General features: G+C 44.4%; 1 protein-coding gene across 1 annotated transcript in view; it reads left to right on the top strand.

Moving 5' to 3' along the window:
* Positions 1-15,962, top strand: part of CD38 (CD38 molecule) — a 58,489-nt gene extending 42,527 nt beyond the window's left edge. The window contains exons 3-8 of the mRNA XM_058723046.1: positions 368-503; positions 5,924-6,009; positions 9,558-9,631; positions 11,674-11,766; positions 12,304-12,390; positions 15,644-15,962. Of these exons, the coding sequence (XP_058579029.1) occupies positions 368-503; positions 5,924-6,009; positions 9,558-9,631; positions 11,674-11,766; positions 12,304-12,390; positions 15,644-15,707 (540 nt within the window). The 3' untranslated portion in view covers positions 15,708-15,962. The remainder of the gene's footprint in view (positions 1-367; positions 504-5,923; positions 6,010-9,557; positions 9,632-11,673; positions 11,767-12,303; positions 12,391-15,643) is intronic.
* The last annotated feature ends 9,060 nt before the right edge of the window (positions 15,963-25,022 follow it).

The following is a 25,022-nucleotide window of genomic DNA, read 5'->3' as shown; positions in this document are numbered from 1 at the left end:
CTCCCAGAAAATAGCACGTAGACACAATTGTTTTGCAGATGACTTTAGGAATTTCCTAATGTCTCCTCCAGATGTGCTCTAGTTCTGTGTTTATTGTAAGATTCTCATCCGTGGCTTTCAGACTTTTTTTCACTGCCGCCAAAAATAATAATGTGACCTACAAAACGCACACACACACACACACACACCCTCCATCCATGGACGCAGAACACAGTGATGCACTCAGCAACGCTCACTTTTACTCTAGGGGTTTTACTCTGGTCTTTTCTATTTTTCTCTCATTTAAAAAGATGTGGATTTTGTTTTTGTTTTTGCTTTTTGACTCACTGAATCACTCTCAATAACAGGTTGTGTTTTTCTTTCCTAGACCCTCCTTTGGAGCAAAACAAATGAGCTGGTGCACGAATACGCATGGGTCCAGCGGGAGCTGTTCACCCTCGAGAACACACTGCTGGGTTACATGGCGGACGGCCTCAGGTGGTGTGGAGACCCAGGCTCTTCTGGTGAGGGTCTGGGCTGTCTGGCGTTGCAGGGAGTGCAGGGCGAAGGAGCCCTGGGCTCTGCCAGGGGCATCGGTGCGGTGGGAGGAGCCACAGGTACCTGCCCTGATGCCATGTACACACTTAACGATCATTCGGGTTCCCGTAAAATAGCGTTCCTTAGATCAATTCAGCGTTGGGAAAAAAACTGATTTGCGAGGCTGGGCCCGTCTGTGCTCCCTGGTCTGTCCACTCTGAGAGCAAGGGTAGCCTGCTTCTGACCTGGAGGTGTTGGCTCTCTGTGAGGGCATCATTCGGGACTAGAGAACGGCAGAGCGGGCTGAGGCCCGAGAGGGAGCCAGGCCACAGCCCTTGTTCCACGGAACGGCCACGGCAGCAGGTGGATGGGCTCCTCCACGTCTCAGGCCGGCGCGTGGCTCTGCTGTCACTGTTCAGAGGTCGCCTTATCTTGCCCAGAAAGACCCAGGATGCCTCACTGCGGGGAGGTGCTTTCTACCCAGAAAACTCTATCGAGCCCGTTTTTACTTCTTTGTGCTTTTCTTTCTCTTTTTATTTATACGGTGGATATTTTTATTTTATGTTGTTTTATTCTTTTTTTTTTTAATGTTTATTTATTTTTGGGAGAGAGAGGGAAGGAGAGAGAGAGACAGAGGGCAAGCAGGGGAGGGGCAGAGAGAGAGAGGGAGACACAGGATCCGAAGCAGGCTCCGGGCTCCGAGCTGACAGCACACAGCCCGACGTGAACTCACAGACCGGAGCGCAAGGTCATGACCTGAGCCAGGTTCGACCCTTACCTGACTGAGCCACCCAGATGCCCCACTTATATTATTTTGTTCTTATTTTTATTGCTTTTGACTGTTTAAAAAAAAACTTATTATGGTAGCTTCTTCTTCCCAGGTTTACATTATTTCCAATTATAAAAAGGCTGCATGCTTATTTGCCAAGTACAGAAGTGTTTAAAGAGTGCAGGTCACCTTGTACCTTCTCCAGTCCTCCATTTCCATGTTATTTCCCGAAGGGGACTGTCGTCAACAGTTCGGTAAGAATCCTTCCACACATGGCCCCGTGCTCACATAAACACATGTGTTAAAAAGTACGCATACACGATCTGCAAGTTTGCTTTATTCGTTTAGAATTAGTAGATAGAAATTACAGCCATATTTTTTCAAAAGCCCTCACGTATCTCCTCTGGGGATGGTACCGTAATTTATTTAACCCAATCTCCAATTGATGGACACGTAGGTTGTTTTTAGATGTTGTTGCTTAGCAACTGTTGCTTCTGTGCACAACAGACACTCACATGCTTACACACACCCACACTGGCACACACCCAGGGCTCACATACAGCCGCGTGCTTGTGGAAGCACTTTGGACAGATACATTTCTACAAATGAGATTTCAGTGCTGAATACACTGTGGTAGAAACAGATACATTTGTCATTCAAAAGGAGATCACCATTTACACTCTCATCAGAATCTGTTACATTACTTATTCACCCATACCCTTGCCAACACTGGATGTTCGCACTTATGAAAATGCTCTTGCCAATCTGATAAAGAAATAATACGTCGGCTTATTTTGCACTTCTTTGGTTGCGAGGCCAATCGTGTTTATATATTTCATGGTAGATATTTCTATTTCTTTTATAAACTGGCTGTTCATATATCTTGATGATTTTTATTGGATGCCTGTTCATATATCTTGACTATTTTTGTTAGTTCTATATGAATTAATAGTAGTAGCTAGTACTTATTGGGCACTTACAAAATCCCAGCCTTTGTGCTACATGCTGTGTGAGTATCCACTCAGTGAGTCCTTCCTTACAGCCCCAGGAGGTCCCGTGATGATCCTATTTTACAGATGAGAAGCCTGAGGCTGAGGGCTGTTATATGATTTTCCCGTTAGTAAGTGCTCCCTGAGCACTAACTCCCTGAGTTAGTAAGTGGCAGGGCTGGGAGCGAACCCAGGCTTCCTGGCTGGAGCCCTTGTGTCTTAACTGTGTGTCATCTCACCTCTTCTCTGGAGTCCTGGTGGAAACCCTATTTTTGTCAGTTTGTATTTTTCTTTTAATGCTGTTTGTATTCTGTCTTCTGCTGTACAGAAAGGCAGTGAATCTGCCGACCCTTTCCTATTTGGCTGCTGGGCTTCAAGTCGAGGTTAGATTTTCCTCCGTCTAGATTGGGGACTCTTCATGTGTGTTCGTTCCATTGTCATCAACATTTTTGCCCCTGTTGAGAGATGATTCAAATTTAATTTTGAATGATAATTTAGTAATTATTTACATCTGTGCATGGAAATGTTTCCTTTTTTATTTGTGTGATTTTGTTTTTAAAGCATACCCCCCCCCCTTTTATTGCTTATTCTTGAGAGAGAGAGAGAGAGAGAGAGAGAGGAAGAGAGTGCGCGTGCATGAGCTCGGCTAGGGGTGGGGCAGAGAGGGAGACACAGAATCCGAAGCAGGCTCCAGGCTCCGAGCTGGCAGCACGGAGCCTAATGCAGGGCTTCAACTCAGGAACCATGAGATCATGACCTGAGCCAAAGTCAGATGCTTAACCAAGTGAGCCACACAGGCACCCCCACGCATGTACTGCCCCTTCTAAAAAGGATACCACTCGGGGCGTCAGGGTGACTCAATCAGTTCAGCATGCCGACTTTGGCTCAGGTCATGATCTCATGGTTCACGAGCCTGAGCCCTGCATTGGGCTCTGTGCTGATGGCTCGGAGCCTGGAGCCTGCTTCGGATTCTGTGTCTCCCTCTCTCTCTGCTTCTGCCCCCCACCCCCACCCCCGTACTCTGTCTCTATCTCAAAAACAAATAAACATTAAAAAAAAAAAAAGGGATACCACTCCTATTGGACTAGGACCCACCCACACTAATGACCTCATCTTAACCGATTATATCAGCAAAGACCCTTTTTCCAAACAAGGTCACGTTCCCAGGTACTGAGGGGTTAAGTCTTTAACATATCTTTTGAGGGCACAAAATTTAACTCATCACGGGAGGAGGTAGAAAGACGGCTGCTTCTCTAGGGTCAGCTGTACACATATCCACAGAGGAAACTGCTGCCCCATGCCTGCCTTTTGGGACAGAAGAAAGTTCCAGGGCCTCTCGTCATGCACCTGCCCTGCCTGCTTGATAATTCAGAATTGAAGTCAGACGGCTGCAGATTCTGCCCTCATTCTCACTCTGCCCTCCGTCCCGTATCCAGTCAGTCACCAACGTGTTTGCCTTTTCTATCGCCATTTCTGCTGCCTGAGTCCAGCACTCGAACGCACCCTGCTTTCTTGGTGGGACTGTTGTAAGATTCTTACTGCTCTCTCCTTACCTCTCTGGGCTGGCCTCCAGGTGGCCACCACAGTGGGATGGTTTCTGTCTTTGACCTGAAACCTCAATTTCACCTCTAGGATAAAGTCTAAGTTCCTTAGCATGGTCTGGGCTCTGTCTTTCTTATGCCTTATCATCCATCATTCCCTCCTCAACCGTCTGTTCTGGTGGTGCTAATCTAAACCTGTTGGGCCTTTGCATGTGTCCTCTCTGCCTAGAGCACCTTTCTGTCTGGTCTGGACGAAGACTCCTATTCCTCCTGCAAAACCTAGCGCAGCACCAGCCTTCCCAAATGGTGCTGCATACCCCCTCCAGCCCAGGTTGATCTTTCTCCCATTGATTTGGTTGTATTAGATCACGTGGTCTCTGAAAGCAGGGCTTCTATCGGATTGGTCTCTTTATCCTCGGGACCTAAGTCTCAATGATTGTGCGTGTCGTCAAGTGCAATGGATAAAACAGAGGAAGTATGTACACGTACACACGTACAGACACAAGGGAATATTATTCATCCTCTTTTTTAAAAAAGGAAATCTCGGGGCGCCTGGGTGGCTCAGTCGGTTAAGCGTCTGACTTCGGCTCAGGTCACGATCTCGCGGTCCGTGAGTTCGAGCCCCGCGTCGGGCTCTGGGCTGATGGCTCGGAGCCTGGAGCCTGCTTCCGATTCTGTGTCTCCCTCTTTCTCTGCCCCTCCCCTGTTCATGCTCTCTCTCTGTCTCAAAAATAAATAAAACGTTAAAAAAAATTTTTTTTTAAAAAAAGGAAATCTCATTTGCAACAACACGGAGAAATCTCAGGGCACTTTGCAAAGTGAAATAAGCCAGACACATGACAAGTACTGCATGATATCAATTATATGTGGAATCAAAAAACAAACAAACAAACAAACGAAAAACGTCAAACTCCTAGAAACAGAGAGAAAAGTGGTTTCCAGGGGCTGGGAGGAGGTGTGGGATGAGGGAGAGGTCGGTAAGAGGGCACAGACTTCCAGTTATGAGGTGAATGGGGTCTGAGGTTCTAATGTACTACAGTTGCTAACACTGTATTATCTAATTGAAATTTGCTAAGACAGTAGAAGTTAAATGTTCTCGAACACACAGCTCACACACACAAAGGTAAATGCGGGAGGTGATGAATGTGTTACATTAACTCCACATGGGGGAATCTTTACACAATGTCTCTATGTATATGTCTCTATGTAGGATCCTCACATTGTACACTTTCAATGGCTTATAATTTTAGGGGGCGCCTGGGTGGCTCAGTTGGTTAAGCGTCCCACTTCAGCTTGGCTCATGATCTCACGGTTTGTGAGTCTGAGCCCTGGTCAGGCTCTGTGCTGACAGCTCAGAGCCTAGAGCCTGCTTCGGATTTTGTCTCTCTCTCTCTCTCTCTCTCTCTCTCTCTCTCTCCCCCCCCCTCCCCACTCACGCTCTGTCTCTGTCTCTCAAAAATGAATAAACGTTAAAAAAATTATAAATATCTTACAATTTTATGTGTCAATTATACCTCAAAAAAATTTTTTTAAACGGTGGTGCATTAAGGCAGATACATTTGGGGGAGGTACCTCAGAAACAATTGTGCTCGTGCGCTGTATCTGCTGTATCTCACCAACTCCTGAGCCTGTCTCGATGGGGGAGAGTGAGTGTAGATGGACTCGGGGGCTCTCTGAGCCTGGGGCTGTGGAGACTGCATCAGGAGGGGAAGGAAAGCTGTCAACAAGGGAGCTGGCAAGAAGCAGAGGGATATTTGGCAAGAGTGGCTCCTGCGGGCCCAGCGTTAGCTCTACTTTTTCCTGGACAAGGGGATAATGCCGAGGGCTTGTCTCTGTCAGATGAACTTCAGCTGCAGTTTCCCAGAATCATGACTCAAACCTTGTCATTGTGTTCCTGTCTGGGATTTGGAGGGTAAGGTAAGGACTTGGAAGGGATTCAGGGGCATTTAGTCAAAGTGGGGCGAGAGGAGTCCATTGTCCGTCTTCCATCTTGGCAGCCATGCCATTGGAAAATGGCTCCACGGTGATCAAACAGCCTGGGAGGAATGGACTTTAATTATACCCTTTCTTTCCTACTTTAATTATTCTCTATAAACTATGTCTTTTAGAAATGAACTATCAATCTTGTCCAGACCGGAGGAAAGACTGTAGCAACAACTCTGTTTCTGTATTCTGGAATACTGTGTCCAAAAGGGTAAGTACCAAAAGGGAAATTTTAGCATTTTGGCGACTGAAGAACTGAAGAGGTCATCAAGTCAGTGGTTGGTGTTCATTCTCTTTGGACCACAGGCTCATTTAGAAACAAAAGTTTAGGATTCTTCCTTGAGAAAAAATGTACCAAAGCACATATCAGAATACTTTCACATATAATTTTAGGGCATTCATAGAGGTCCCATAGGCTCTAGATGATGAGTCCTTGCTCTTTTCCATTTTTGGGCTTTGCTGCCAGGAACCTCCAGCTTGGTTTAATCCTCTGGTCTAGGCATTGACCTATCTTAGATTCCTGGGAGAGTCTGAATAATCAACATTTACAGACCACTTACTGTGCACCAGATACAGGCATCTTCATGTGGGTTAAAAGCTTTCACCCCCAGAAGAATCCTATGAAGTGGGTAGCATGAGTATCATACTCATTTTCTAGACAACGAAACAGAGGTGCAGGTAAATAAACCGTCTACTAAACGTACGTAGTAAGTGGCAGATCTGGGAGTTTATCCCAAATTGTCTGACTCCAAAGCCAGAATTCAGGCGAGGAAGGACTCATCCCTTCCCCACTGCTATCTATTTCTGACTTCACTGTAAGCTGCCTTGGGACATACTTATTTTTCTTATAAGTTGCTTCTTTGCAAGTGAACTAAGGAAAATGGGAAAGAAAGGAGGAAAGAAAGAACCGAAGGAGAGAAAACGGGAGAAAGTAAGTCTATACTATTTATAATTCTCTGGAACTGAGTGTAGACATCTGAGGAGCTGGGGCAAGTGAAACTCACATTTGTTGAGTGCCTATTTATGCCAAGTCCTGGACCAGGAGCTCTGCCTGTGTCTCCTCATTTAATCCTCACAGTAGGTGCTGTGGGAAGGTGCAAATCCCCATGTTACAGGTGAAGACACTAGACTCAGAGGTTAGGTGACCCATCCAAGGTCACTTGGGCTAGTAAGTAGTGGAGTCAAAAGCCTCACACCCTTAAGGAGATTCTGGTAAACTCTGGCATGGTGGAGATGAGGGGCTAGTCTGGGATTTGAAGTAAGGAGACCATTTAAACTTGGACAGATTCTTTAAACCGTTCTGACCTTCAGATTCCTCACTTGCCAAATGGGGATGAGAATAATACCTGTCCCATGGGGTTGCTGCTATGTCGAAATGCCACTATCTTCGCTAACTCAGAATGCATTCCTTTAACAAATATTTGCTGAGTACCTACTAAGTGCTGTATAATTATACACAGGCACTGTAGAGTTTGTTGTTATTGTATGTTTGCTTGCTTGCTGTTTCTGAGAGAAGTTCCTATTTATTTTCTCCTTCTCTGATATGTTTTGGGACAGTGCTGTTGTGAACAACTTTTATTTTTTATTATTTTTTTAATTTTAATTTTTTATTTTAGAGGGAGAGTGTGAGTGGGAGAGGGGCCGAGGGAGAGAGAGAATCCTTTTTTTTTAAGTTTATTTTTGAGAAAGAGAGAGTCAGAGAGAGAGAGAGAGAGAGAGAGAGAGAAAGGAAGACAAAGATTGCCAAGCAGGCTCTGTGCCTACAATGCAGAGCCTGATGCAGGGCTTAAACTCAGAAACCATGAGATGGTGACCTGAGCTCAAATCAAGAACTGGTTGCTTAACCGAACAAGGCACCAGGCACCTTGAGAGAGACAGAATCCTAAGCAGGCTCCACACTCAGTGCAGAGCCCAACAGGGGGCTGGATCCATGACCCTGGGATCGTGACCTGAGCCGAAATCAAGAGTCAGACGCTCAACCAATTGAGCCACCCAGGCACCCCTGTCACATTTCATATGTGTCAAGCACCTACTTGGAGCTAGGAGCGAGCACAGTGGTGAAGGTGACCAAAGATGCCCTGCCATCCCCTGGGGCCGCAGCTTTCTGTTGGCCAAACGCTCGTAGATGTGCATAGACAACCTTGTTTTATCAGACAAGGTCCTTTCTTTTTTAAAAATTTTAATGTTTCTTTATTTTTGAGAGACTGAGAGAGACAGAGCACAATCAGGGGAGGGACAGAGAGAGAGGAAGACACAGAATCCGAAGCAGGCTCCAGGCTCCGAGCTGTCAGCACAGAGCCAGATGCGGAGCTTGAACCCATGAACTGCCAGATCATGACCTGAGCTCAAGTCAGATGCTTAACCAACTGAGCCACCCAGGTGCCCCAAGATCGTTTCTTTTTCTGACAAAAGAGAGCTGCTTGGGGTTTGAATCCCCACTCTGCTTCCTTGCTTCCAAGTGATGTGACCTTGGGGCAAATTAACCCAATGCTTATTTCATGGGGACTCGAGTTTTTGGTACCCCGGAAGGACTCTGTTGACTTAGCACTTTGATTGGTACTAATGGGCCTCTTTCTACTTTGTCCGAGTAGAAAAACAGAAGCTGCACTGGATTCTAATAATTTGGTTTCAGATTGTTCAGTGGTGTTTTCTCACCTGCAGAATAAAGGCCAGGTTCCTTGGCCAAGCATTCATGGTGCCCTGAACTCACTTTTCGACCCAAATTGCACATCCACTGAGGGTTTCACCAAACTACTCTTTTCTCAGACCCCTTGGCCTTTCTGTTTGCAGCTGCCTCAGCCTTTACCAGGTGAGATCCTATCTGTCCTGCTGGACTTAGCTTTTGTTGGCCTCTGGGATGCTTTTCCTGTTCCTTTCCTAATCTCCATCGCTGAGTATTTGGACTTCCTGCTTCCATTTCCCTCCCTTCACCTTCCCTCTTTTCCCTCCACAGATTTTCTCTGGGCGCCCATTCCGTGCCGTGCACTAGCTCTAAGACTCCAGGGCTGTGGTGACAGGCAGGACAGCCAAGGTCACAGCTCTCAAAGAGTGCTCATTACTGGCGACTGAACCCACAATGAGCTCATTGGCACAGTATCATACAGGAGTGGACCTGAGCTGGTCCCAGGGGCGTGGGGGGTGCTTCTTGGAGAGAACACATAGATTGTTTTGCTTCATTCATTTTGTTTTTCAGCACCTGGCAAAGATTCCAGCTGAACGTTTATTGCATGAAGAAATAACTCCCTGCTCAATGATATATTCGTTCATTCATTCTCTCTTTCCCTTTGCACCTGTGCAGGCCTGTGACACCTTCTCTCCTCAGTTTCCCCTTTTTTTGTGTCCCCTTTTCCTTTGCCCCTGAATTGTCCACGCTGCTCTCCCTAAGGGAAATATGCAGCGTCTACAGTGCATGGCACCAAGAAAGCACTTTTGTCTTCCTCCTCCAGCAATATTTCTCTTACTCCCTGGACTTCCAACTTCTGAGCCATCAATTTAACGACACTGTCGACAATAATGTTGACCTTCATTGTTCAAACACAGATGGGAGCATCTGCTTCCAGAATTCTCATCTGAAGCAGAATCCTGCCAATGGCTTGGGATGAAAATTACATCCACCTGGCATTACTGAGCTAGACACACACAGGCTACTCCCTCCTTCACCAGCTAAAGCCGAGAGTTATTTTGGAAGGAGCTGCTGGAGTGTGGCAGTGAAATTTGTGTGCTGAGGAATGGCCAGCTTCTTGTCTTTTTCCTTTTAAGTTTGCAGAAGATGCCTGTGGTGTGGTCCATGTGTTGCTCAATGGGTCCGTCCATAACAGCTTTGATGAAAGAAGGTACTCGTTTCTTTGCATCCTATTTGCAAGTGTTAGCACAGCCTCCTCGTAAATATTTCATCCCTAGAAGAATATGCTTTTCATGGTTAAGTCAGTACTGAAGATTTGGGCTGAAAAGGTAAAATGTTTGTTTTCTACGGAGAGATTTGTCTAAGTCAGTGTTTTTGTCTGGTGTCTCCTTTTCATAAAATCCTCTAAATGTCCTAATGGCCCTTGCACTGTGTCCAGTCCCTCCTCTTGGCTTTTTGAGGCCTGGTGCAGTGTTCTGAGCTCTCCCACTTCCCACCTTTGTTCATGGGGTTCCCTCATGCCTGGCTCCCCTCCCCGCACCCACCTGTTTAATCCTCTCCATCCACGAAGACCTGCCTGGTTTGACTCCTCTGTCCCCTGTGAAGAGTGGGCATCATAGTTGAGCAGTCAAACCACTACTGGGCTGGGTTCTTGGCCCTTAACTATCTCTATAGGCATTGCCCCTAACTTATGATAGTGTTAAAAGTAGGGGCTTTTAACTTCCATATTATGATAGTGTTAAAAGTAGGGGCTTTTTTTTTTTAATTAATTTATTTATTTATTTTATTTATTTATTTTTTTTAACGTTTATTTATTTTTGAGACAGAGAGAGACAGAGCATGAACGGGGGAGGGTCAGAGAGAGCGGGAGACACAGAATCGGAAGCAGGCTCCAGGCTCTGGGCCATCAGCCCAGAGCCCGACGCGGGGCTCGAACTCACGGACCGCGAGATCGTGACCTGAGCCAAAGTCGGCCGCTTAACCGACTGAGCCACCCAGGCACCCCAAAAGTAGGGGCTTTTAACTTCCATATTATGATAGTGTTAAAAGTAGGGGCTCTGGTCTTCCTGTGTGACCCCTGGGAGCCCCTGTGGCATGCACCTGCAGAGGTGTTGATGATTTGAAGATGAACTGAGATAACGTATGGAAAGTGCTGAGCTCTGTGTCTCACAACACAGAGACGGCTCAGTGAGTCGCAGCTATTACTCTCTCATTTAATCTGCAGCGCTGAACTGGGCCACACCAATGCCTTCCCTCTCTGACCTCTTTCTATACAGTTTTTACCACATGGTTACTTTTCCAGCCTTTGTTTGCCACTCTTCCTCTGGATAAGGCTGGATCGAGAGGAGGGGCAGCTATTGATGTGCTCCTGACACTCTGGGTACCCCAAATTAATTTTCCTTCTCTCCGGTTTTGATATTGACTTCTGCAAAGAAGCATCTGTCTTTTTGTCTTCTTCTTTTTTTTTTTTAGAGTTTTTTTTTTAAGTTCATTTATTTTGAAAGAAGGAGAGCACGTGCACGTGCACGAGCCGGGGAGGGGCAGAGAGAGAGGGAGAGAGAGGGAATCCCAAGGATGCCCAGTACTGTCAATGGAGCCCGACACAGGGCTTGAACTCACGAACCGTGAGATCATGACCTGAGCCAAAATCAAGAGTTGAACACTTAACCGACTGAGCCACCCAGACGCCCCATCGTCTTCCTCTGACCCCAAGCTTGTAGGCTTTTGGGTGAGAGCGTCAACATTCCGGGATTTCATAATCTGATATTCGGGGTCCAAGTTCTTGCCGTAAGAGTGGCAGCTGTCCGAGACCAGTGGAGAAGAGTTTAGGACTGGGGTCAGAGCAGGGCATCTGGGGCTCTCAGAGGAGTGCATCTCGAGCCTCACTGAGTGTGGGTCGTCTGGGGACTGTTTGGCTGCAGATTCTGATTCAGCAGGTGCTGGTGGGCTGAGATTCTCTAGGTCTAACTAGGTCCCAGACGATGCTCAGGATGTTGGTGGGAGGCTCCTCTTTGAAGAGCAAGTGCTTGAAGAATCATCATCAATGTCCCGATGAAGAATCTTATTTTGAGAATCCTGTTCAGCGAGGGTCACGATGAATGAGAATGGCCGTTTCTAGTGCAAATCATGGGTCAATCCCACAACGCAGGCTCGGTCCAGTGGTTCCCTGCCTGCTGGTTTTTGACGAGGCCTGTGGTTGGGTGAACGATTCCGTTTGGGGTTAACAATGTTCTCTGCCTCTTCTTACCTTAGCACTTTTGCACGTGTGGAAGTCTTTAATTTGCATCCAGAGAAGGTTCATACGCTACAGGCCTGGGTGATGCAGGACATCAGAAATATTTCCAGGTATATGTTACTACGTTGTGCATGTATATTCTCAGGGTTATCTTAGGAATCAGTCCAGGGAAAAAGCCACAGTCACAAGAATGCATTGAGAACAGGTTGGCTCAGGAAATGATGGGCTCAGCATTCGGCCCATCGCAACAACCTCTCAATTTCATCGCTACTCCCCTGCTGGCCTGTGAGCTCTTAAAAGCAACTTCTGAGGGCACCTGGGTGGCTCAGTCGGTTAAGCGGCTGACTTCGGCTCAGGTCATGATCTCGCGGTCCGTGAGTTCGAGCCCCGCGTCGGGCTCTGTGCTGACAGCTCGGAGCCTGGAGCCTGTTTCGGATTCTGTATCTCCCTCTCTCTGACCCTCCCCCATTCATGCTCTGTCTCTCTCTGTCTCAAAAATAAATAAAGGTTAAAAAAAAAAAAAAAGCAACTTCTGCTTCCACTTTTCCCAGGGGCTTGCCCAGGGCTTGCTACCTAGAAGAAACCGAGAGACTCAGGGAATGGTTGCAAGACCTTGTCATTTAACTCTTTTTTTCTTTCTTTCCCAGTGACTCGTGTTCGGATGCCTCCATTAAAAATCTGAAACTGATTCTAAGCAAAAGGAATATTACATTTACCTGTGAGAATAATTACAGGTAATTGACTTCTGGAAAAAAAGAAATGGCTGTCTTGCCATCTATAGGCATTTTTTCCCCCTTTCCTCAGCCTCTTCTGAGCCAGGAGGGCAGTGGGAGCCCCTCTCGGGCCTTGATGGTGATCTGGGATGATGACCTTTTCCTGGCTTCCCACATGAGAGGCCTGACACAGGGGTGCAAACCTGCTGACTTGCAGGGGAACAAAAGCACGTTTTGTCAAATGCAAAGATTTTGTACAACGTTTGTGACATGGCAATATTTTGCATGTGAAGTTTCTTTAGTTGGATCTCAGCATAGATGCCTGACTCTTGGTAAGTTGCCACATGGAAGTCTACCAAACTTTATCTTTCATAAATTAGAAAATGCAAAAATCTTAATTTTTTTTTTTTACCAGTAATATGTGTTTATTAGGGAAAAGTTTACAATTACAGATAGGTATATATTTTTAAAGTCATCGGCAACTTTGCTATCTAAACTGGGACCCTCACTCATTTCTAAGCAGGGACTCCTTCCAGAAGCATCTTTGGAGATTTTCCCATAAGTGACGGCTTACAATAAGACTGATGCAGAGAGTAAAAAATTCTCAGAGAACACAGAGGTTGGAATCTGAGAACCCTTTTCCTGTCTCCTTCTGTCACCACCTTCTCCCACCAACCCTAGCAGAAAGGCAGAAGGACAGATTCCAAGAACATTCACTGAGGGCTTTTGTCTCAAAATGACCTGAATTCCCCCTCAGTCAGCTGGCTGCTCTCTGGAAACTGCTCTCTGGGAAGAACACACGCTTTCCACCACAGTCAGATGGGAAAACAGTCAGAACAAAGGGACAAGAACAACTGTAAAAGAAACATTGCAGACATCTGACCCGTCTAAGTTACTCAAAGATGTGTTGTGTCGGGAAAATGGGATGCTAAAGACCTAGGAGAAGATTGGGGAATGGACCTGGGTCTCATCCTCAACTATCCTCAACATCCTTCTCCCCTCCCCCCTCATTTTAATTATTCCCCTTTCTTGTATTAATGGCCATCAGTCAGCCTCATTCATGCCTACTGCAGACTCCAGTTGAGCTCACTCGTTCTCTACCTGGGAAGATGCGAAAGCCTACCTTCCATCTGGACTTGGCCCACATCAAAGTGGCCAACATCAAAGGAAGTGATTTGTAAGCCAACACCTGTCATGCTGAGCATCAGCTCATGTGACCTCAAACTTGGGGGTCATATTTGAAGTCACTGGTCCTTTTCTCCAACCATGAGGCTGTAATATATTCAGCATGATTCTTTAAATTACCAGCTCCTCAGGGCCCCTTGTATGGTAAGAGTTCTGTGGCTTTTCAAGAAAGCTGCTTGTCCCCACAGGAGCCTACAGCGAATATCATGCATATCGACATATCCTGAAGTTGAAATCACTCCATGTCAGACGTACCTTCCAATTTAGCCAACTTTTGTCCAGCTGTTTTGGTGTGATTGTTTAATAGGCAAACAGAAGTGTGAATACATTTATATAGATCAGACTTCCTGTGGATTCTGCTGTTACCCCTTTATAAATCCCACCTGGGGACGAATACTATTAACCTTTGGCTGTATCCCCTTCACGTCCTTTTCCTTTTTTCTGCATGCACACACTCACAGTCCTGATGCAATATGTACAGGATTTCTTCACGTTTTCTTCAGGATTCTACAGGATTTCTTCATGTTTTAACCAGGGGAATCAACAGAAGGCTAACAGTACTTTTTTGGATTACTGGAAAAATGTCAGTGTGTTTTTCTGTTAGTGCCCCCTTGTGGCATATTTTTTAAGAACCTAAAGGGTGCACTACTCCCTGTAAGTTACTTCAAAATATACTCTGTCTCTATCCATCAGCATGTTGTCCAACATATCCAAAGTGTGTCCATTTTATTGGAACACTGGATATGAATATTTTCATATTTATGGAGAGAGAGCATCTTAACAGCATAATTGCTGCTTCTTTTCCAAAATTGAGTTTCCCCAAATTAAAAACTAGTTAAGGAACGTATTCCTGTTCTCCTCATTTAGTATAAAGCAAAGGTGCCTTCAGAATCTTAGCCACCTTCTCAGGTCTTAGAAGGATTTCTTTAAATTTTTTTTTTCAACGTTTTTTATTTATTTTTTATTTTTGGGACAGAGAGAGACAGAGTATGAACGGGGGAGGGGTAGAGAGAGAGGGAGACACAGAATCGGAAACAGGCTCCAGGCTCCGAGCCATCAGCCCAGAGCCTGACGCGAGGCTCGAACTCACGGACCGCGAGATCGTGACCTGGCTGAAGTTGGACGCTTAACCGACTGCGCCACCCAGGCGCCCCGAAGGATTTCTTTTCCATAGCAGTATCTCCTTAAGGAAAAGGACACTTCCCCCCTCCCCCCCCCCCCCCCGAATGTATTCACGTGGAGAATTCCAGGTTACCATATTGGTGAGGATTGGAGCCACTGTGTCCAGCTGGTCATGATAGTTGGCTAGAGACAAGCCTGAGATGGCCCATCCCAGAAGCCCAGGGGTGCTGGTTGCTGCCTCTAAAGATTTCTCTCTTTCTTGACTCACATTTAACAAAATCAGGTTCAGCTACAATTTAATGGACCACAATCCTCACTATCCACTCTTCTCCATAGACCAGCCACTCCCACTGGACCCTATTGATTTGTTATCTCATTTTCATGAAACTGAGAGGCCCTCACTGGCTAGATTCGTATCTAGGATTTGTTCTGTGCAAACGGTGTGCGGTCTTCCTCCTGGTGGCCACCAGCCTTCCTCCAGAGAGTCTTTACCCTCTCTCTATCTCTGACCCTGTGGCTCAATCCTCTCTCAGGAAGCTTCTGGAGAGAAGAAAGCAAATCAGCAGAAAATATTGGAGAGCCCTCATCTCAGGCTGCTGCCTCTGTTGTTTCTGGTCATCAGCTGACATTCATAGCACATACTTGTGACATGTTAGAGCCAGACATTTGTTTTCATCTCCACACATTGTCATCAAACATATCTTCTCAGTATTTATTTCTCTGGCTTTACAAGTGACATGAAACCAGATTGGGCCACGCTTTAAGTTGTTCACTCCTGGATTTGACCTTTCTCTGTGCTGTCACTGCAGAAGAGGAAATTGTTTGGATGTTGAGTGGTTCATGTATTCTTTTGTTGCTAATGAAGAGGCTATGTGCACTGGGGAATTGAACCATAGATATACTGTACTGCCTCTTGATCTCCTGTTTTTGTTTTTGTTTTTGTTTTTTTCCCTCTCCCTTGTCATAGGCCTATCAGGTTTCTTCAATGTGTGAAATATCCTGAGCATTCATCTTGCAGATCTAAGATATGAGCCAGTCAGCATGGTGGTTTCAGATCTTTGAGTCTTGTGGTCTGCATCAGCATGGGTAACTCAGGAGACACGCTACTGCTGGGAAGCTGAGGACTTGGGGGGGATCTTCTGTCATGATGCCAACACTAGAGCTGGGAGCCTTTCCCCCAACGTTTAAAAATAACTTATGTTATTGGAATAGTTTTTACGTTGACTTTCTAATACTCATGAAAAAATTATGGTATGAAATTAAAACGAAAATTTTATGTTAAATTATTTCATTTTAATTTTCATATGTGCTTTTATGTTGTTTATATGTTGGTAGCGGCCTTTTTTTTAATGTTTATTTATTTTTGAGAGAGAGAGAGAGAGAGAGAGGACAGAGCATGAGTGGGGGAGGGACAGAGAGAGAGAGAGGGAGACACAGAATCCGAAGTGGGCTCCAGGCTCTGAGCTGTCAGCACAGAGCCCAACGTGGGGCTTGAACTCACGAACTGTGAGATCATGATCTGAGCCGAAGTTGGCTGCTTAACCGACTGAGCCACCCAGGTGCCCTGGTAATGGCCTTTGTTTTGAAGATGACCACCCTAAAGCTTTCTTATTGATACAGGTAATTAAGGGAAGGTAAATACCGACACTTCTCAGAAATGATACATTTCTGAATGAATGACCTTGTCTCAGGATCTTATTTTGTATCCTTTCTACACATAGTTAATGTATAAATGCCATGGTTATGGGTCATGTTGGGGAAAGAATTCTGTAGGATAGAAGCCACCCATGTGTTTTACCTCCCACTCTTCCAACAGCCTTATGAGGTTGGTATTATCATCTTCCATTTAGTAGACTGGAAGTGGAAGTTCAGAGAGATTATATAATATGCCTAAAGTCATACATTTAGTTCAAGGTGGAGGCTGGATTTCAGCTCAGCTCTGTCTGACTCTAAATATGTGCTTTCTTTCTAGGCCTATAAAGACATGCTTTATGTTCTTCTCTAATAAATGCATGTGAGTTTAAATTGAATATAATAGAATCTGAATTACGATTTTTATGGATGGCTTCAAAACAAATACATTTTTCTCCTCTTTCTCCTCCTCCTCCTCCTCCTCCTCCTCTTCCTCCTCAGTGTCTTACCTATATAATAGGCAATTAAAACATATATTTGTTTCCGATACTGGCAATTTGTTGTCCCTTTCTTTCCTGATTAGTTGTGCTTGAGGATTTATCACTTTTATTACTCTTCCAAAGAACTGACCTTTAGCTTTGTTTTCTCTTTCTATTTAATTGTTTTTCACTCTTCTCTTTATTATTAGGGATATAACAGTTCTTTCTAATTTCCTTGGGCTTCTTTATTCAGCTTCTTTCTTTTTAATGTTTACATATTTATTTTTGAAAGAGAGAAAGTGAAAGAGAGAGCAGGGGAGAGGCAGAGAGAGAGAGGGAGTGAGTGAATAACAAGCAGGCTCCATACTGACAGCACAGAGCTTGACGCAAACTCATGAACCATGAGATCATGACCTGAGCCAAAGTTGGATGCTTAACCAACTGAGCCACCCAGGCGCCCCACTTTATTCAGCTTCTTAAGATAGAAGCTTAAGACAAATCACTGATTTTCAGCACACTTTCTTTTCTTATTCATCAGTTAGTACTATAAATCTTCTTCTCAGTGCTGCTTTTGCAGATCTTAAGTTTTCATGTGTCTCTTTTTATTATCATTCAATTAAAAAATATTTTCTACTTTAATTGTTATTTAGAAATGTGTTGCCTAATTTTCAAACATCCGGAGATTTTCTAGGTTTTTCTTTCTTTCTTTCTTTCTTTCTTTCTTTCTTTCTTTCTTTCTTTCTCTTTCTTTCTTCTTTCTTTCTTTCTTTCTTTCTTCTTTTCTTCCTTCCTTCCTTTCTTTCTTTCTTCCTTTCTTTTTTTTTGTGTAGAATTGTTGAATGAAGAATAAACTAATCTGAGGGTCTTTCAGGGAACACATTAGATTTATTGAAAACAGCATGAATTTTGGAGGCAGGAGTTTCTGGGTTCATATTTTGGTGTCGCTCTGTTATCTTGAATAAAATACCTAATTTTGAACTTTGGCTTCCTTGCCACTCAAACAAGGATTATAATTTACCCCCATGAAGGTGTGGTGAGGACTAAAAGATGACAACAGTCAACAGTCTTTCACAGTGCCTTGTATGTAAGCAAGCACTCCACCAAGTTTGACCACTTTCTGCCAGCCCCTGGGTGGCAATCCAGTGTCTTTCAGGAGCCATGGCAGTTACAGCCACTGTGGGCAGTCCACGGATCTTTACTGGCCCCCGTGTCCACATAGGCACGTCCTATGGGCTTTCATTTGGGCTGGACATGAAAATGGGTGCTCAGGACCAGTTCTGATTAAGACTCAGGCTTGCCCCAGGATTCAATGAACTCCACCTGCAGCCTGTCTTCAGTGATAGGTCCCTGCTAACCCCCTGGGTGACCTGGTTGTTTTCCTCTCAGGACTCTCTTTGCCTTACTGATGGGTATGCTTGCTGATTTCTGGGCTCTCGAAAGTACTTTCCTTCTTCACCAGGATATTTCTTGAAGTGTCAGAAAAATTTTGTTCTTTATGTCCCCTTCTAGATAAAACAGATTGAGCAGTAGTCAGTTTGTGAGAGGCTTCCCCCAAGAAGACTCATTTGAGTGTTCAAGTTCAAAGCTGGGGGAGACTAAGCAGAGGCAGCTGGGGAATTCTTTCCTTGTGTACCATCTCTGTATCTTCATTCCCATGATGCCCATCCCTGCTTCCTGTCTGCGGTTCCAACTTTGGGTATCTTTGCCACTGACCATACAGCCGTCTCTAGCCCTAGGGACTTTCTGGTCCACATACATAAATAGATCCTCCTTATCCCTCTTCTTATAAGTGACATCTTCAACTGAGTTTCTTACTGCTCATAGTCTCATTCTTTACTCATCGCCCCATTCTATCCGTGTTTGCTCTAGAATATGCTCTTACCATCCCAACTTGTACCCGCTATCATACTTAATCTGAAGGCTGGGATCCAGGACCCGAGTTCCCTTTTCTCACACCAGAGGGCTCACTACTTGCCTTCTGTAGTAGTCCTTGACCTTATAATATTTGCGACACACTTTCAAATACAGTTCTGAAAGTTTAGGTTAAATACTTGAAAGAATATACAGACACATAAACCCACACTCGACCCATGTCTGCACATTCCCTGATACAAACGACCCAGTGGGAACACCGTTGATTTACTTCCTGGCATATCACTTCTCCTTAAAACAATTCCTAAGACTGTGATTTGAATTTTTCAGGTAGAATCCATACCACACAGAAGGGTTTTTGTTTGTTTGTCTGTCTGTCTGTTTGTTTGTTTGTTTTTAAAGGCAAGGATGAATGTTATGCATGGCAAATTAAAACTGTGTATGCAGTAAAATGTTAAAGTAAGCCTAGAGTATGTCATAACTTTAAAAGGCATTATGTGAATGCATTGTTAACCCTGGCATTTTCCCATAGTTTTTTAAAAAATTATGAAGCAGTTAATTTATTTATACCACTCAGAGTTGTCATTTTAATATATGTATATTTTTTAAAGCAATTTACCAGGAACTCAGTAGCTGGGTGTGCTGCCCTGAGAGGCAGTGATTAGCTGGCCCTCAGCAATCACTCACAAGGCACAGAAGGCTTTGAACTGGTCCCTGGCAGAGCATTTATCCTTGAACTTGATTCATATACGTGCGCAGAGCCATTCATCCTCTGATCGACGTGCAAACAGAACAAGGTAGTGAAAACCATGGAATTAACAGTGACCCATTGGGCGAGTTCGTGACTTCTGTAAATGTCAGGCTCAAAATATACTTATAACAGACATGAATAAATTACACCAACAATAAAAGAATAATACAAGGCTTTGTGGAATTATTCTTTTAAAAACAGTTATTTCCGCAAATACCAGAAGATCTGATATATATGTGGAATCTAAAAATGTCAGACTCCTGGGGTGCCTGGGTGACTCAGTTGGTTTGAGCATCTGACTTCGGCTCAGGTCATGATCTCACAGTTCGTGAGTTTGAGCCCTGCGTCTGGCTTGCTGCTGTCCACACAGAGCCTGCTTTGAATCTTCTGTTCCCCTCTCTCTCTGCCCCTCCCCTGCCCGTTCTCTCTCTCAAAAATAAATAAAACATTAAAAAATTAAATTAAATTAAAGTGGTGGTTGCCAGGGGCTGGGGGTGGGGAAAGCAGGCAGACAAACCTGGTCTTTTAGGTACAGGAGGAATATGTTTTGGAGACCTAATGTATGGCATGGTGACTATATAAATAATACAGTATTCTGTGCTTGCAATTTGCTAAGAGAGTAGATCTCAAGTGTTCACACACACACACACACTGTGTGAGGTGATGGATATGTTAATTAGCTTAATTGTGGTAATTGTTTCACAGTGTATACATATATCGAAACATCACATGTATACCTCAAATACATACAATTTTTGTCAGTCATACCTCAATAAAACTGGAAAAAAACCACAGTCAATTCTGGGCTTGAAAAAAGAATTAAGGGGGTGCCTGGGTGGCTCAGTCAGATAGGCTCGGGTCATGATCTTAAGATTCGTGATTCGAGCCCTGCCTTGCGCTCTCTGCTGTGAGTGCAGAGGCCGCTTCAGATCCTCTGCCCCCCTCTCTGTCTGCCCCTCCCCCACTCTCACTCTCTTGCTTTCAAAAATAAATGAGCATTAACAAAAATAAAAATAAAGTGAAAACTCAATTAAAAAAAAAGAGAGTTAAGAAAACTGGGGATACACTCACTGCCAAAGGCATTAGTTTCTCTCACGAGCCCCATCCCAAGGTGGGGGAGTTGGGCAGTTGGAAACAGGATGTTTCATCATCCTGAGTGTGTCTCATGAGTAAAGTAAACGAGGTGGGAATCGATACCCAGAAGAGTCTGAACTTACAGTCTGTTGAAAAGCCAAAAGTCTTCATTCACCCCTCTTTATCCTTGAGACATCAAGGAAGGAATAGCGCTGTTTGCTTTCCAGCAACAATCTCTGCTTTAAGAATCACATGATGATGCACTTTTGTTCTCTATGAAGAAAACTCACCTTAAGACCTCCCAGTAGTTTAATGTGATGGCATAGCACAATGTGTGATTCTTTTTTTTTTAAATGTTGAATTTTTTTGTCAACTTATTTTTTTTAAGTTTTTATTTATTTGAGAGAGAGAGAGAGAGAGCGTGAGTGAGGGAGGGGCAGAGAGAGAGAGAGTGAGGGAGAGAGGATCCCGAGCAGACTCCACACTGTGGAGTGAGGATCCTGACATGGGGCTTGAACTCATGAACCGTGAGAAGGTGACCTGAGCCAAAACCAAGAGTCGGATGCTTAACTGACTGAGCCACCCAGGCTCCCCGTGTGATTCTTAATAAGGTACATAAACATTTAAAGGCTGAATGCACAGTGCAGATCTGCAGAGAACAGAAAACTGATGTGTGGCACACCAAGCACTTCACATTTTACATCAGCCAGTGATCTCAGCCACAACAGAATACAACTCTAGCTGGAAATAGATTGCTAGACAATATCGATAGCTTATGGATTCTCCAAGAGGGCAAGGAAGCAGTCTGGAAGCCTCTTAGCTAAGAACCACACCCCAAATTACTCCACAGACTGATCAGGTAGAGAAGTTGTTCTTGCCCTGAGGACCCATGGCTGCCATCTTACCACTGCCAGATGTGGCCCCTGCTGTTTCTGGGACTAGAAGTCCGGTGGCGTCCCTACCCTTATCTGTGCGGGATACATTCCAGGACCCCCAGTGGATGCCTGAAACCATGGATAATACCAAGTTCCATATATACTAGGTTTTTTCTTGTACATAAATATGGTAAAGTTTATAAATTAAGCACAGTGAGAGATTAACAACAATAACTATTATTAAAACAGAGTAATTATAACAATATGCTGTCAATAAAGTTAAGTGAATGCGGTCTCTCTCTCAAAATACCTTGTTGTACTGTACTCACCTCTCTTCTTTGATGATGTGAGATGACAGAATGCCTGCATGATGAGATGAAGTGAGGGGGATATACAGGCATGTGACATAATGTTAGTCTACTGCCGACCTTCTGACAACAGGTCGGAAAGAGGATCATCTGCTTCTGGACTGTGGTCAACCATGGGTGACTGAAACCACGGATGAGGGGGGACTACTGTAACCAGAGTGCGTGGTGGATGGCAGGTGATGCATGGCACCTGCCTCCTTGGCTCACTAGCCTCAAGTTCATGGCTGTGCAGATCCGTCTGGGCTTGATACATGTAAAATGCTTAGAACAGAGCTCAGTTTCTCTACCTATAAAATGGGGTGATAATAGTGCCTGCCTCTTTGGGTTATTTTGAGCATCAAACAAGACGATAGATGTACAATTCTCAGAATAGTGTTTAACACATAGTAAGGGCTCTATTAAGGTTAGTTTTTTAAAAAAAAAATGTTTATTTATTTTTGAGAGAGAGACAGAGCATGAGCAGAAGAGGGGCAGAGAGAGAGGGAGACACAGAATCCGAAGCAGGCTCCAGGCTCTGAGATGTCAGCACAGAGCCCTACATGGGACTCGAACTCACAAAACTGCGAGATCATGACTTGAGCCGAAGTCGGCCGCTTAACCGACTGAGCCACGTAGGTGCCCCAAGGTTAAAAAAAAAAGTTTGAACTGTTTTTATTCTGGAGGCAATTCCTTGGCAAACCTGTTGTTTAGAAGCTGAGACCCTGGGGGCAATGGAGAAGAGGGTAGGGTATGGCCATATTGCCACCCAGCATGGTCATTCCATCCCAAGTTGGATGCTGACAAACAATATCAACAAAGCCTCCCTGCTCCAACCTCCCCACTGCCCCAAGTCTAAGAATTTGACATTTGTAATATTTATGCTTCAAGCCAACCAGGAGTTCAACAGCCTCCCCTGACATGGCCAACCCAGTGGCTGCTCTCTGGTGACAGTAAAGGTATGCAGCTCTCCTTGGTAGATGAAATCAGAAGGAAAAAGGTGCTGGATGTAGACATTGTTTCCCAGTGTAATGAGCAAACTGAAAGAACATTGGAAAAGGGTAAGACCTAGAAAAAATGGGGTAGCCAACACAAGCCTTCACTTAGAAAGGAATAAATCTCCCTTTGTGAATGACACAATAATTAGTTCAGTTTCCTCAGAGCTGCCTTCCAGGAATTTCCCTGAATGGGTAGCATAATAAGACCCATGTTGACTGTTGGACAGAGAAAAGCTCCTTTGGGAGCCACTAAGTCTCAGATTACTCTTTGTTGCTCAGAGTCTTATGACTTTGGCTCATGGCCAAAGAAGTCTGGAGCTTCTCCAGGCACAGCTTGGTTGGGCTGGTGAGGTGGGAGGAAGGAAGCTCTGTGTGGTGGTGTTAGGTGTCCTCTCTGCTGTCAGCTTTCTAGAACATGGGGATGAGTCATTGAGTCTGTGCTGTGAGATGGGTAATTGTGAAGATGGGTTATTTTTTCAGGGTCACCCATGACCATTACCGTGTCAAATACTTTCACAATGAAAGTAACAAAGTAGACGTTTCTGTAATAATATATTACAGAATCATGAAAGAATTCTGGAACATTATGGCTACAGAGCAATGATTCCACTCCTTCCTTTGACAAGGGAAGAAAAATCCTTCTTTTTCTGGGTGTTGAGTTGTAGGCAGTAGCCTCAGAGTCAAGGTTGTCCCCGTGGATGTCTCCCTTCTTTTTTTTTTTAATTTAAAAAAATATTTATTTTTCAGAGAGAGACAGAGTGCAAGTAGAGGAGGGGCAGAGAGAGGGAGACACAGAATCCAACAGGTTCCAGGCTCTGAGCTGTCAGCACAGAGCCTGACATGGGGCTTGTACTCACAGACTATGAGATCATGACCTGAGCCGAAGTGGGATGCTTAACCAACAGAGCCACTCAGGCGCCTGTGGATATCTCCCATTCTTATCACAAAGCCTGAGAACTCACAAACAGGAATGGTAGAGATTGCTGACTGTTGCTTAATATCCATTATTTCCTCCTTTCTAAAAATAAATGGTATTTCCCCACCTCCATTATTAACTGGGAGCATGGTTTCCAACCACAGAATACATTCCCAGCTCAGTGGCTGGGTCTGACCAGTGGGATGTAAACGGACATGATTAATGCAATTGACTGGTGGCCTTAGAGACAAAGGCACTTGCCCCAGATTTTCCATGTCCTCCCTTCCCTTTGCTGGAAAACAATAAAACTCCAGTAATAGCCTTAGAACTAGAGATGGAAGCCACAGGCAGAGGGCAGCAAGCCCCTTCCCCAGCCCCATCCATTTTCATCCTTAATCTCATCCCGAATCTCATTCCAGGATGCAAGACTTGATCTGCTTTATCTTCAACCCTGGGCATGTCATAAAACTCAGAAAGTATTTGCTCCCATCTCCATGATACCCTGTTTGATTCTTGCCTTGCCTCTGCAACTCAGTTCCCTCTTCCATGTTTGGCTTTGCTGGCTGGTTCAGCCTCACTATTAAATACTTGATTTATTGTTTATTCATTCAGTCACTGCTATTAGTGCATCCTTTTCTGACTGCCAGGTGCTAGGGACAGAATATTGATAGAAACAGACAAGGGCCATCTTCATGGAGCTTATGGCCGACTCTCTGTCGATAAAGAGGGGAGGCTCTTTGCTGCAGCTTTGGCCTGGAACTCATTACCCTGCCTCACTTCACAGTTGCTCACTGTGTTGACTGGGAAACTGGTTTTTCAAGAGAGCTGAAGATGACATGGTTAGCACCGTCAAGGATCCAGATATGCTCCATGGGCCAAAAGCACACTGCTGGATGGCAGGAAGCAGAGGATGAAAACTTCCCAAAGAGAGGGGATTGATTAGTTTTCCTTTAAAATGGTTTTATTAGCCAAGTTCCCGTTTCTTCAAAGTAAAGCCATACAGATAATAAAAAACAAAAATGAAATCATTGATAAGCTTACCACCCAGGGGTCATCTTATGCATATATTGTACATTTTCATGTAAATCACATTTTTCATATAAATCACACGTTTCCCCACATTTTGGAATTTCTGAAATCAGGATATGTCTTAGAATCGATGTTTAAAAAGGAGCATGTCATGATTTAATTGGCAGTATCTTTCTTCTTAATGATGAGTATATTAATGGCCCATCTTGCATCTGATAACATCCAACATTTAATGAAATAGGTAACATGTTTAGAGAAATGGTATCACCCTCCAGTGACTTGAATTTTCCAATATGTTGTAAACATCACACAACTCAATAGAGCTCTATATTGTCATTTTTTTGTTTTTTGTTTATTATATTTATTTTGAGAGAGT

The sequence above is a fragment of the Neofelis nebulosa genome, chromosome 3 (genome assembly GCF_028018385.1).
Source record: "Neofelis nebulosa isolate mNeoNeb1 chromosome 3, mNeoNeb1.pri, whole genome shotgun sequence".
In the NCBI taxonomy this organism is placed as follows: Eukaryota; Metazoa; Chordata; class Mammalia; order Carnivora; family Felidae; genus Neofelis; species Neofelis nebulosa.
This window is presented reverse-complemented; position numbering and strand designations above follow the sequence as displayed.